At 49.1% G+C, this 13,005-nt stretch overlaps 4 protein-coding genes across 4 annotated transcripts; 2 read left to right on the top strand and 2 right to left on the bottom strand.

The window, feature by feature from the left end:
• Nucleotides 1–299: 299 nt before the first annotated feature.
• On the top strand, nt 300–782 carry CORC01_12742 (uncharacterized protein; the record flags this gene model as incomplete). Its single annotated transcript, XM_022624360.1, has 1 exon — nt 300–782. One exon carries the CDS (start codon nt 300–302, stop codon nt 780–782), a length of 483 nt encoding a protein of 160 aa, XP_022469126.1.
• Nucleotides 783–1,673: 891 nt separating this feature from the next.
• Nucleotides 1,674–3,224, bottom strand: CORC01_12741 (FAD binding domain-containing protein; the record flags this gene model as incomplete). The annotated part of the gene is made up of 3 exons (XM_022624359.1): nt 1,674–1,803; nt 1,866–2,950; nt 3,015–3,224. 3 exons carry the CDS (start codon nt 3,222–3,224, stop codon nt 1,674–1,676), a joined length of 1,425 nt encoding a protein of 474 aa, XP_022469125.1.
• Nucleotides 3,225–4,530: 1,306 nt separating this feature from the next.
• Nucleotides 4,531–5,923, bottom strand: CORC01_12740 (uncharacterized protein; the record flags this gene model as incomplete). The annotated part of the gene is made up of 6 exons (XM_022624358.1): nt 4,531–4,880; nt 4,936–5,018; nt 5,074–5,447; nt 5,525–5,616; nt 5,669–5,705; nt 5,768–5,923. 6 exons carry the CDS (start codon nt 5,921–5,923, stop codon nt 4,531–4,533), a joined length of 1,092 nt encoding a protein of 363 aa, XP_022469124.1.
• A 5,375-nt stretch (nt 5,924–11,298) lies between these two features.
• Nucleotides 11,299–12,756, top strand: CORC01_12739 (UMTA methyltransferase; the record flags this gene model as incomplete). The annotated part of the gene is made up of 7 exons (XM_022624357.1): nt 11,299–11,448; nt 11,510–11,541; nt 11,600–11,685; nt 11,746–11,898; nt 11,966–12,041; nt 12,104–12,241; nt 12,333–12,756. 7 exons carry the CDS (start codon nt 11,299–11,301, stop codon nt 12,754–12,756), a joined length of 1,059 nt encoding a protein of 352 aa, XP_022469123.1.
• Nucleotides 12,757–13,005: the final 249 nt, after the last annotated feature.

Here is a 13,005-nt window from a genome sequence, read left to right as displayed (position 1 = left end):
CTGCAGTGCCCCTGTTAACCCTGTCTAGGCTGACCAAAGACCCACGGAAACAAAGACGGCACGGACGTGTAAATGAGGGCCGTTTTCCAAACGAACCACTCAACTGCAAGGAACGAGATTCTAGACCTGCAGCTACTGTGGGTTGCCACGGCTCTTGTCCTCGATATTTAAGAGAATGGTAGACCGATCGTCCCGGAACTTGATGAGCCAGATCACTCTCGTTTCTTCCCCAGCCAACTGTCACTGACACTGTCAATCGGACTATTCAGTCTCATCACCTCAACCAAAACCTCCCCAAAATGCAGCTCGCTACCATTCTAGGCGCCTCCTTCATCGCCGTGGCTTCGGCTGCCCTCCCTCCCATCAACTTGGGCTATCTCAGCTACCCCCACGGCAACCAGTTCGTCGCGTGGTCTCCTTTCACTCCGACAACGACGCAAGAGGTCACCGAGGTCTGTGACACCCGCGGCGCCGTCAAGGGCACCGCGACGTGGACCGCCATCCGCACCTACAATACCTACGTCTTTGATCCCATCTGCCGCAACCCCTTCAACATCACCGACGCTTCTACGAACACCACATATCACGGCTTGGAGCTGGCTTGTGTGGACGATAATATCCCCCTCTACGCCAACCCCGAGGTCACTGCCGTTGTCGACACAAAGACCAATAAGACGGTTGAGACGTGCGTCCCTGTCTCGCAGGACGGCCAGTCTTGGTACGGAGGTTGTAGCGATCATTTCTCGGGCGTCACCTACTCATTCGCCTGTTCGGCCCAGTAAAGTATGGAACCGCCAATGATGGACGGACTCCTGTTCTTGGAATGACTTGAGAATGGAACATTAGCATAATTGCATAGATACGGACTTTGCATAGTCTGAGGTCACAACTTACTACTTTGGTAGTGATGGTTGCTTCAGCTTATATGATGAAGACATGAAAGCGGGCATATCAATTGATTTCAGATGATTATTTTCGACCTCTAGATTCTCCCCTGTTTATCTACTCTGAAGCTGTAGACAAGTGAAGAAGCTGACGACGTGATGTTGACGATGCCATTTCAATGTTGTCGAAAGCCAAGAAGAGACAATGCTTTTCAAGCTGCTCTCAGCGTCGGACGATACAGTAATCCCACGGATCCTCGCCTCCTAGAATGACCTTCAATTTGTATCAACCGCGTGATTCCGCGAAGCTGTTCTTGTGGTCGATTTGACGGGGGCCAGCCTAAGCGACACCCTGTAGTTCCACTCTGAACTAGCGCGAGTACTGGGACATGCACGTCGGCAAGGTTCAACAGTCGATGAGCTTTTGCCGTGATATAACCATTGAAGCGAAATACTGCTCCTTTAGCATATTTGTATCTGATCAATTGCGTCTGTTTGGTCCGGGCTGCACCTCCCGGGCAGTATCCCCAGTACTTCAGCACAACCAAGCTTCGAGTCGAGGGAATGTAGTTACGTAACTTTCATGAGCCACATCAGGTTGGCCACATAGCATGGTTGGCAGGGATCCTAGCTTATAGCGATCACGTAGCATGTGGAACACATTCGAGACATGAGATGCATAATAAATTCTTCACTTGTTGAGTTGATTTATCCCATCTGTAGACTAAGGTTCGACTCGAACGCTCGTCTAAAGCACTGATCCTTCGGTGTGGAGTCAAGACAAGCTACTCATGTGATCTTAAACCACTGACCAAAAGACCCAAAGGGATCAAACTTCTTCTTGAGAGCCTTAAGTCTATCCAAGCTTGATCCGTAGATGGCTTGTAGCTCCTCATCTCCATGCGCAAAGTTGATATACCTGCCCGGCCAATTAGTTAATCATAGCCACCACTAAGCAGTTCCCATAGCGGCATGACTTACGTCGGATTCACGAGGGCACTCGAAGAAAAGCTCCAGATATCTCGGACTTTTGCCCCGAATTCCAGAGCTTGTGTATCGAGGGCCGCATCCTCATACCACGGGATGACAATTGCTTGCGCAAACGCCTCTTGGCGAAGCTCGTCTTGCATGGCTGCCGAGCCAGCAGGAACCGATTTCGCGGTGGTCAAGTTGTACCTCTCGATCAGGACAGCCGAGTTCTGCGCGCCAGTTTGCTTTTGGAAGTCGGTATACAGACTCCAGATCTGAGGCCACGTCTCCGACTTCATGTTGTTGATGGTCGTGCTGTACGCCGGCTTGCGTCCTCCGCGGGCACAGAAATTGTCGTTGGCGGCATTCCACTCCTGGTAGGGGGTGACAACGCTGGAGTTAGTCAAAGGTCCGAGGTTGTAAAGGGGTGCAAAGGCGGTGCGGCCAGCTTCGTCTGTTCCTTCGCGGAGGAAGCCAGTGACTAGAACTGTGGGCGAGTTGGAAGAGTCACCCGAGTTTGTCAAAACCAGGTAGACGACTTGTTCCGGGAGCAAAGGAAGATCTTGGATGGCCTGCGCCACGTCGGCGATCTTTGCGGGGTCGAAGGTCAGGGACATGATCCACGATGTACGACTTGCTGTCGGCCATGCGTTCACTGTTGCGTATGTTACGATGCCAAAGTTGGGTGCAGCGCCCCTCAGAGCCCAGAAGAGATCGGGGTTGGACGTCTTTGAAACAGTTTGAGCCTCTCCGTCGGCAGTGATCACACGCATCGAGAGGATATTGTCGACAGCAAAGCCGTGTTCCCCCATGATGTTGCCATAACCACCTCCTAGGGCTGCACCGAGAGCACCGACGCAGTTGCAATTGCCCGTTTGAATCAATACGCCAGCAGCATCAGCAGCGGCAACGACATCGCCAATGAGAGCTCCTCCGCCGATCGTAGCTGTCTTCTTGTCGGCACTGATAGTGACCTGGTTGAGGCCAGCGAGGTTGATTAGGACGCCGTTGCTGCCCAGATTGAATTGTTTCGTCGCCCAACCATTACCACCGTTCTGAGGGAGAAATGGGATGCTGTTTGATGAACAGTAGTGGACCTGTATGAGGGACAGATGTGAGCCTATGCTCAATTGTGAACGATTGGGTAAGGGATAAACCTACCACCGCGCTCAGATCCCCTTCGGATGTCGCATTGACGATGACGGAGGGCAGAGGTACATCAAAGTCACTCCAACGTTCTCGAAGTTCGACGGCGACAGAGGATGTCGAGACAAGGTCTTGCAAGTCCTTGGCCACGGATCGGGCATTGATGACAACAGTAGCAGATGCTACCATTGAGATGAGCTGCAGACCGATGAATAGGGACCGCATGATGTCGTCCAGGGGTAGCAGCGGCAGGTGATCGTCGGCGAGAAGCTGTGATAGCCAAGAAGCTCGTGCATGGTAAGCCGCAGAGCAGGATAGGTTTCTTTAAGGGTCAGCGAACGTGCACAAGCAGGCCTCTTGGTCTACGTTGCATGTATGATGTGGGATGCAATGATACTCCCAACCACAGGACCCCCTGGATCCACGCGTGAAATCCTGGATCATTTTTGAAGCGCATATGCCGACTGATCTTAGCGGCTACCGTGGTATACATTTGCCATGTTGGTGGTTGCATACATAGTAGGTATCTTGCTGTACAGTGTTCGCATGTATCAACAAAGGGGAGGGGGGAAGACGGGGGAAAACTCCTCTCTCCATCCTCAATGTGACTGTCGCATCTCGGGGCTTCCGGCCATTCGCTAGCGGACTTCCGTGCGAATAATACCATCGTACGACAAGGACGCTGGACATCCTTTGCAGAAAAAACGACGCAAGCGTTCCCACCCTTGGCAAAAGATTACGGAACCCCAACCACGACATGGCCGTGTCCCGTCGCCGTGTTCCGTTACCCTGGCATTGTGTGTGGAGCTTTTGCTGGGTTCGACCTTGTCTTGCGGGACACACGATATCAAACGGATCCGCTGTGCCGATGGTCGAAGGAGAAAACCCCCCCCTTTGACGAGAAAATCGTCCCCTCTCTGCCCCCGCCGACCCGTACTGTGGAGGTTGTGGATGATGAGGTTATTTGGACATCTGAAGCGCACCAACAGTTGTGCCTTCATCAGGCTCGCTAGTTCACGGCTTACCGGGAAAGTTGTTCTCCGAAGCGTAATCTCAGCTATCTACAGGGGCTTCCGTAGATTTCTCGAAGCCACGCGGTTTGTCGACCAACGATCTTAAACGAATGAAACCTAAAGCTTGCGGAATGATTGTGGTTGAGTGACCTTTAGCGAGAAGAAAAGGGAAATACTGCGAGAGTCTGCAATTCAGATGGAGATAAACCTATAAACTATCCGCAGCATGCTCTCTGTCAATTCTACCCCCACTATATTGAACCATGTAGGGGTGGCCAACTTGCGTTGAAACACATCTCTTTCAGGCACCATACGCAAGCTGGTCCAGATAACTTCGTGTGACTTAGGTAACATACAAATGAAAAGTATCTCTCAGTCTCAATATCTCGAGAGCAGTCAGAAACAGTACAAGTGAGGATATCAAGTAAAGAAGAACAAGGATCGATCTCATTACAAACATTATCGAATGTTCAAAGTCAACGCTCAAATATGTCTCACGCAGCCTCGATCGCTCCTACTCATAATCCAACACCATTACTCCTCAAGTTGGTGGTACTTGAACTATCTGATGGCTCGATCGTTTGATGGATCGTTGTCTCTCTGAGAATTTCTCGCCCTTCTGGAGAGCCCGAGCGGGTTTTATCATCGTTTCGGATCATTTCGAGTTCGTCCAGCTCTTCGTACGGCGTTCTGACACTGTTCTTTCCTCCAATACGTCGTGATGATCCGTAATCGTAGGAATTGTTGCCTGTTTTAATGGGCTTGGGGAAGAAGTGCACCCAAATTGGCCGGAGTGTTGGAAGACAGGCGCAGACAATAGCCAGTGACAGCTCAATGTTGGTCCAGAAGAAGACGGGAGCGGTGTAATCTTTGACCAGTGATTAGGGAAAGGGAAATCATGGTTGAGTTTATGTGGCACTTACAGATGACATCATTGGGATGCTTGACGTATTCTTCGGCGATAGCGAATGTAGCGACCACTCTCGTGACACTCACAGCGCAGACGCTATACTGTTGTTAGCAACACATCTGTCTTCTTTGAACAAGACTGAGATTCTTACGCAGCGCCGAGCCCCAACATTCCAATGACGGCAATCTTCCTCTTGAGGGGCATCTGTACTTTGAGGACCATCGCGATTGGTAGCACGAGGATGGCAAAGTCGGCAACGACGCCGGTGAAGAGAAGCGCGAGAAACATCGGTACCGTCTGAACGCACGAGTTGCCATAGTAGGGCTCGATGAACACCGTGATGGGGAAGCATGTAAAGAGATGGGAAAAGAAGAAACTGACAGTCCATCCGATGACAAAGGCAAGGACCCCAAACACGATGTAGCGAAACCTTTGGCTTGGGAAGAGGTTGTAGTACAACACGAGAATAGAGGACTTGACGAGGCCCAGGCCGAGGATGGAAATCATATTGAGCGCAAACTTTGTCTGATGTGCGAAAAGCTAATTAGCTGGATGTCAAAATACGACGCGGGCGCCGCTTTGAAGGTTCATGTTAAGCTTACCTGTTCGAAGAAGATCAACCCCGGGTCATTCATAATTGGTGAACCGTCGGGGAACGTGGGCTGATGCTGTCCCAAGTGACCGTGGATCGCAGCTATTGCCAACGTCAGTCTCCTCATCATATAAAAAGACCATGGGTGACTTACTGGCGAGTTGTAGAGTGCAGCAAGTGATGGACACCAACTGTCAAAAGTCAGGGCCGCCCAGCATTCTCTTCTGCTTCATGCCGCCATTCTTGGACTTACGAGCGCTGCTCCCGTCAGGTAATCATCCCATGCAAAGCGTTTGACGAGTAACTTCGCCCAAATACGAAGTCCGTAGAAAGCAGTAGGAATGATCATGAACCCAACCGCCAGGCCGATCATCTGGCCCTTGGTGTAATCATGGTTCATGATCACCATCTTGGGCGACCCGGGAGTGCACAATCAGTGATGAGAACACAAACTTTGCTCAAAGTTCGATCGCCTCTACGAGGAGATCTGAAAAAATAAGGCCGGCAATCAAAGAGCGAACTAGGACTGTACAGCTGACAATCCAAATGCGGATATGTCACTGGATATGCCGTGAAATATGTATCACAAAGACCCGAGGGGTCTTGCTGGCCATGGCGATAGCAAGAAGGTGTAGTGTAGCAAGTGCAGATTGTCACAGTCCTCTTCCTGCGAGAGATCCTTTCCCTTCCATCAAGCGTCGCAATGGTAGCAGCGCACTACCATGATAAAACAAGATAGCATTCAAAGCAGGGTAGTGCCGCAGGGGGTGGAAGTTCTCTGCCGCTGAAAACTCTAGGTTCTCCCAGGTGAGAGCGCGCCCCTGATTACAGCGAGAATTGGTTGTCAACTTGTTATGCCTCATGTTTCGGGCGACCTGAGTCAGGTTCCTTGTCCGCTGGTGCCCCGTTGAGCAAGGCTAGAGGTCGTGACGTTGCAACGCGAACATATTAAACCCCACTCGTTCCCTGGTCCAGAGGAACGGCGGCGAGTGACAGAAAACTGTGATCCCCAGGTGCGGTAGTCCGTACAGGGGGTTTAACTACCGTGAACTCTAATTGCCATCCCTCCCTTCGGATTACGGGTCCTGAACTGGCTAGATTCACGAGCAGAACAGTTGCCTTTGATTTTCTGTTTGCCGCCCAAAGAGATTCGTCTCGGTGATTCAGACTCCTGCGACCTGGGATGATCGAGAATCAATTTGACTGGTTCTGGAGCCATGGCAATCAGGTTGTGAGTTCGTAATGGTTAACGGGCGAGCACTTTGAATAGAGCAATTATCAAGGGCATCAGTACTAACGAAAGCTCCTTCGCGGCCCGTGGGTTGTTGCAGTTTGCACAATTTGTCACAGCATGTCTGGTAATAGCGCAGAGGCTCGTATACCATGTATATCTCGTAATCATCCCCTTTTTTACCCCTGGCATGGCGCACACACCTGCATGTGCCCAGCTGCATGCCTCCACAAAACAATTCGAAAGGCTTTGGGGTGAAATTGCTACTATATGTTGGTGCGCCGTAAGGGAAGGATTGTGAAACTTATCAGCCGAGTGGTGAACCAGTGGCAGTTAATCTGAGGTTGACCTCAGTTGTGCTGTTAGTGTACAAATACGGATATAAACCAGGTGAAATAATGCTGCAAATTCTCCTGACTCAGGTCTTAAGAGAGTTCAGGTAAACCCTCTCTTCACGACGATGGCGCTGATATAAATTGCCGCTAAGCGCGATCCCAACAGTAGGTGGTACTGGCCGCCTTCCGCAACTGTCGCTACCTTGAAGAAAGCTTTTCTGCGCATGAGAAGTCTGCTGGGGTGAACGAAGCCAGACTGGACAGAGTCATGCCTCGAGGAGCAGACAGTCATGGGATCAAATGGCTCTGCCCTGCAGGGCATGACTACCATACGGATAGTGTAATTAGTTCAAAGCTTATCATCAGTAAACCACTTGGTCTCGGTAGGCCTGCGCATGAGCTGCTTCGGATATTCTACAACGTACAAGCCAAGGAACCAAGATACCAGCCGGCCCGTGACTGCAGCCATTGAATGTCAGTGTCACCTGATTTCAAGCCCTCCACAGCGGCGATCTTCTCTATTTCCCCGAAATTAGCACAGTTCTATCGCTATCGCCCCTTGGCAACTTGGTTAGTGCTACTCGTCAGTTCGGAGATGAGGGCATGGGCGCTCCAAATGCTGGCTTGGATCTTGCATCAGCAGCGGTGAAAAAAAGTCACCCAATAGGGTCATGATGATCCATATACGGTCTTTGCTGTCCACTGCATCTAAGCCAAGTCCTTGCTGTCTAGAAAGTAGGCTCTTAACAGCACATGCCAAATTCTTGGACGGTTTGAAGAAAGTCAGGCAACTCAAGCGCTCCCGTTGTCTTAGAATAAAATTAGTAGAAACGAAAACCAAACAGTGACAATTCTCTCGTAGTTATCCGTATATTCTCTAAATTCTTTACTCTCAGCAAGCGTCAAAATCTTATCCAGTGAAGCTATTGAACACGTAATGTTACAGCGAAACACGGGCATGGGGGGATGCAACTGTTCAATCTCCTAGTGTGCTCGATCCCGGCAATTGCGTGACTCGTATATTCAGTGCCTTAGGTGAGATGACCATCTTTTCTTTATCAGTCAGAATGTCCCGCAGTTAGACTCTAATCTGATCGTTTGAGGGGGCCAGACCAGATTGAATTTTCACGCATCCAAGCAAGGGGTGAAGCCAGTCCAGAGGTCGCAATGAGAACGCTCGTCAAGTTGTTATCGACCTGGAACCCAAAAACCCTGGGATCTACAGCTACCGACCAGATGATCATCCTTGGGTGCCCTTGGGTAGTGACTGCTACGCGTGCTGATTCTTAGATTTGAAGATTCGATTCGCAAAGGCCCGGACCCTATCTCGGTATCAAACACAACAGAGACGGCGTGCATACCAACGGGTACCGAAAGATACCAGGGTGTTTATCTGCAGATTCTCTGAGGGGGTGAGAGTGGGTTGATCCCTGACCCGGCTTGTCGGAATAGAACCAACGGACCCCAACAGAAAGAAAGAAATCTTTTCGCTCAGATGGATACGCAGCTTCACAACCTTGTCAATCCCGTAATTAAGTCTTCTCTTAATTCCTTTGAACATTTATTGTAACATTTCGGATTTACTGGCTAATTTCTATTCCTCACGTCCATTACATGGCTGCGTAGAGCTCTTTCTCTCACAAGCATACCTCGACTCCAGACACAAGTGACATAGCACTGATGGGAGGACAGCTGAGTAACTTATGTCACAGCAACTCCCAACTAGCAGTAATTGAATTGAATATGGAAAATATTGAGATTCGGAATCATTGACTGTTCAGTTTTCCGTCAGACTACGCATGTTTCCCCTCTCAATAGGTCGGTGACATCAGCACGATCACTTTACCTGTATAGAGAATGAATGCCTACTGGAGCTCTATAGAGTGCTTTTTCACTATTCGATTTATTCCCACTCCCATCGGCTTCGCTAAGCAATGAACACAAGAGGCTCTATAGGATGGACCTCTCACCATGACTGTATCTTCGTCTTAAGACGCATGACTAGAGTTGTAAGCTTTTCTATTTCAGTGAGTGAGCTCCGTTAGAACAGCAACAAAAGCCCGTGAGTGATTATTCACTCTTGAGACGGCTGTTCAGCAACACGCCAGACTTGAAGTATTCCTTCTTTCTAAAATCAAGTCGACGAGGAGCGCCTCTAGAATCATCAATTGCAGCTCATTGTTAGTTGTTAATTTTTACAATTCAAGTTTAACTTTCGATGATACTATCTGTGAGAAGGTAATCATGATACCATTAGGAGCTGTTTCACTGCTGGAAACTCTAAACGCGTTTTCGATAGTATGATATTCGCCGCTTGAAAGTCAAACTTATCACCGTACTAGCTATAGCTCGCAACACTGCATACACTGGGTATGATAACATCCAAGTTGTATGACCACTTAGACGGATGCAATCAAGCCTGATGGTCTTAAAGCTGGAAAATTATTGTGAAGGATGCATCACAAATGTATCTTATGACCACTACTCCATCTAAATGCCAGAGAATCCCGGAGGAGGCACATAATGTTGAGCTCCAAGCACAAAAATATTCCAGATGATGACTGATGGAATGCTGATAGCTTTGGCAATCGCGGAAAGATTCCGGCCATGGTAGATATTTGCTACTTCAAAAGATTCATGTAATAGACTACATCCATCCATGACATCATTTGAAGACATTCTCACGTAAAAATGGTTTTGGGTCAGAAGTGCTAGTCTAAGTACGTATCTGATGATCATACAAAATGAATGGGTCCCGCGTTACTGTGATGCGAGCGGCGGTCAAATTAAACTATACCCGCACTCGGTCCCCAAAGGCATCCACATGTTTTCCCCAGCTTGTCAAGTCTTAATACTACTTGAGTATACGTTTCAAGAAGCCTAGAACATCAAAAACATCGGATTACTTTCCAAGTGTGGAGGTTGTAGTGGGGGTAACGAAATCAACAGAAATGAAAATTCGTGCAAATTAGTGAGGATGAAACTTGAAGATCTGTAAAGCTTATTCTGTTCAATCTATATCAAGATAGTTGCCGAGGCTTCCGATCCGTGATCGAAATCGAAGTTCCCACATGCAATAGTCGCGCAAAGAGGAAGAGAGCAATTCAGATTACCCGTCCTAAGATGAGAATATTCCTGTGATACCCTAATGCAGCAAACTGTAGAACAAGGGGGGGCTAGTCTCAATTTAACGACAGACAAACAAACGTGCCTGAGTAGCATTTGAGGTTGACTGAAGGGTTTCTTCAACTCATGAACTCCCTTAAAGACCATTAGATTGGTATGTTAAAACCGAAGGAGGACACTTTTGATCGATGACCAAGCCATCGTCACTAGCCGCGCATCAATCATGATCCATTCTCCGGGGTCGATTCACAACTCCACACCAGGTGGATCACGGCGTTGTGGCAGAGTGGTCTAATGCGCAAGACTAGAAATCTTGTTCCTTCGGGAGCGTCTGTTCGAATCAGGCCAACGTCGATTGAGGGTGTTTCCTTTTGTCCAGAGAGCGTAGAATCCTTAGCACCAATCCTTGTTGAAAAACTTTTGCGTATGTAACAACATTTCGTTTTTCTGTGGCATAGAAGTTTTCTTTTACCAGAATTTATGTCTTTGCGACGTCCCGAGGTTTCGACATTTTGAAGGATCTCTTGGCTAACCACAATTCTGCCACGTGCATGTGAACGGTTCTTCCTTTCCCAAGTACGCGATGGCTGCACAGGTGCTCCCGGGTTGATGTTTGCATTTGGCCGGATACCCGGCTACAACTAAGCGCTTGCATCTGATTGGCTTGTATTCCCTATCAAGAGTGCCCTGGGACCCTGACAAGGCGTAAAGTGACTTTCTGCGAGTTCAGCTTGCGACCAATCTCAGCATCTACGGTTGCAGCTTTTCTCCATTTTTATGCATCTCAGAGGCGCGGCGCCATCGAGGAAGAGCAGAAGCGCCTGCAGCAAAGACATGCCAAGTTTGCTCAACCAACAGAGAGGACGATAAATGTCGGAGGGGTAATTATAAAAACGGCTGGACCATCGCCCGGATACCCGACAGGTGAAGGCAGTCCTCTGACCCCCATCCAGTCTCGCCAGCTTCAACTCGACAATCCCACGAGCCGGCTTTCACACTTTAGGATAATTTGTCTAGAAATTTTCACCTAGATCGCCAGGACAGTTGTCATATCGTGACCCAGACATCCCATAGTTTTCCTGTATGCCTACAATGGCCGAGGCAACAATTAGCCAGAGTCAGGCCACAGCGGCGCCAACTATACAAGCCGCATCGCCTCCGGTCCAAGATGAAGCCAGCCCGCCAGCCAATACGCCGGTAGTTGCTAACGATGTGACTGTTGAGGCAGACGAAGTAGAGACTGTAAGTCAATTCTGTTCAGTGCGTTGACTCTCGCAGTGGCCCTTCGCTAACAACAGCTCAGACAGATGATGCGTCGACGATTGATGAGAGAATGTAGGTTCAGTAACATTCAGTTTTTGGATCACATGACTGACTTGGGCCGCTCGAATAGCTCGAATTACACTGCATCTCTTTCCTCAAGCGTGATTGATTATCCAGTAGAGTATGGTCGACGATACCATGCTTTCCGGCCGGGTTGTAAGTTTCGCTCCTTGTTCAATGTTTGACATTCTCTAATAAACCCCCTTGTCTATTTAGCTTATATCATGCCGAACGATGAAGCCGAGATGGAAAGACTTGACATGACGCATGCTATGATGGTCAAGGCAATCAAAAACAGGCTGTTCCTTGCCCCGCTCGAAAAAGAAAAGATTCAGCGGATTCTTGACGTCGGTACTGGCACTGGTATCTGTAAGGGCTTGGATCTTTCCGTTCAGTTTCGGGGCTCTTCCAAGTGGCTAACAAGTCTTTTATACAGGGGCTGTCGAAATTGGCGACATCTTCGAGAACGCAGAGGTTATCGGCGTGGATCTGAGCGCTATACAGCCGTCTTGGTACGTTCATGGCCACGTGTCTAAGCTGATATCGGCCATCTTTTTACTGACACTCTTTTCAGGGTTCCCTCCAACGTGAGATTTGAGATTGATGATGTTGAAAGCCCCTGGATCCATCAGAAAAAATACGACTTCATCTTTTGCCGGGTTATGGCTGCATCGATTGCCGACTGGCCCAAATTGGTCAAAAACATTTACGAGTAAGCCACTTCCCCAAGACCGTGTGGCCACTTCTGAGGAACTCTTTTCTGCATCCTTTGTATTTGCAATGAAACTAATAGAGTATGATAGTCACCTGAACCCAGGAGGCTGGGCCGAGTTCCACGAGATGGACCCCGAGATTTACTCGGATGATGGCACTTACACCAAAGAGCATGCAACTTGGCCTTGGAATCAGACATTCTTGAGGACGATGAAGAGCATCGGGCGGGATCCCTGTCCTGGCCCGAAGCTGGAAGGGTGGGTGACGGAGACTGGGTTTGAAAACATTTTTCACCAACGGTTCAAAGCCCCCCTCGGCCCCTGGCCCAAGGAGCCCCATTATAAAGACTTGGGTATGCTCAACTTGGCCCAAATGCTTGATGGTCTCGAAGGGTTCACTCTGAGAGTCTTTTGTGGGGTCCTTGGCCGTACCAAGGAAGAGGTGCTGGTAGAGACAGCCGAAGTGCGCAAGGAGATGAAGGAGGGCGCCTACCACGGCATTTATGACCTGTGAGTTATCATCCTGATCTATGATTGAGCTTTGAGTCCTGATTGACCATTCCCAAGCCATGTGGTTTACGGGCAGAAACCTCTGGCGCAAGAACCATCGTCTATAACTTCGTAAGTAAATCATAGACAAGCAGTCTCGCATCTGCAATTCAAATTTGGCGCACCAGCAGGTGGCCGATAGCACATGTAATGGAATGCAAAAAGGGATCTGTTCGAGTTGAATCGAAGCGCGGCTTGTATGTCTGCATAAAAT

Source organism: Colletotrichum orchidophilum (assembly GCF_001831195.1).
Source record: "Colletotrichum orchidophilum strain IMI 309357 chromosome Unknown Scaffold_164.1, whole genome shotgun sequence".
NCBI classification, from domain to species: Eukaryota; Fungi; Ascomycota; class Sordariomycetes; order Glomerellales; family Glomerellaceae; genus Colletotrichum; species Colletotrichum orchidophilum.
The sequence above is the reverse complement of the archived record's forward strand: the minus strand, read 5'-3'. Positions and strand labels throughout refer to the sequence as shown.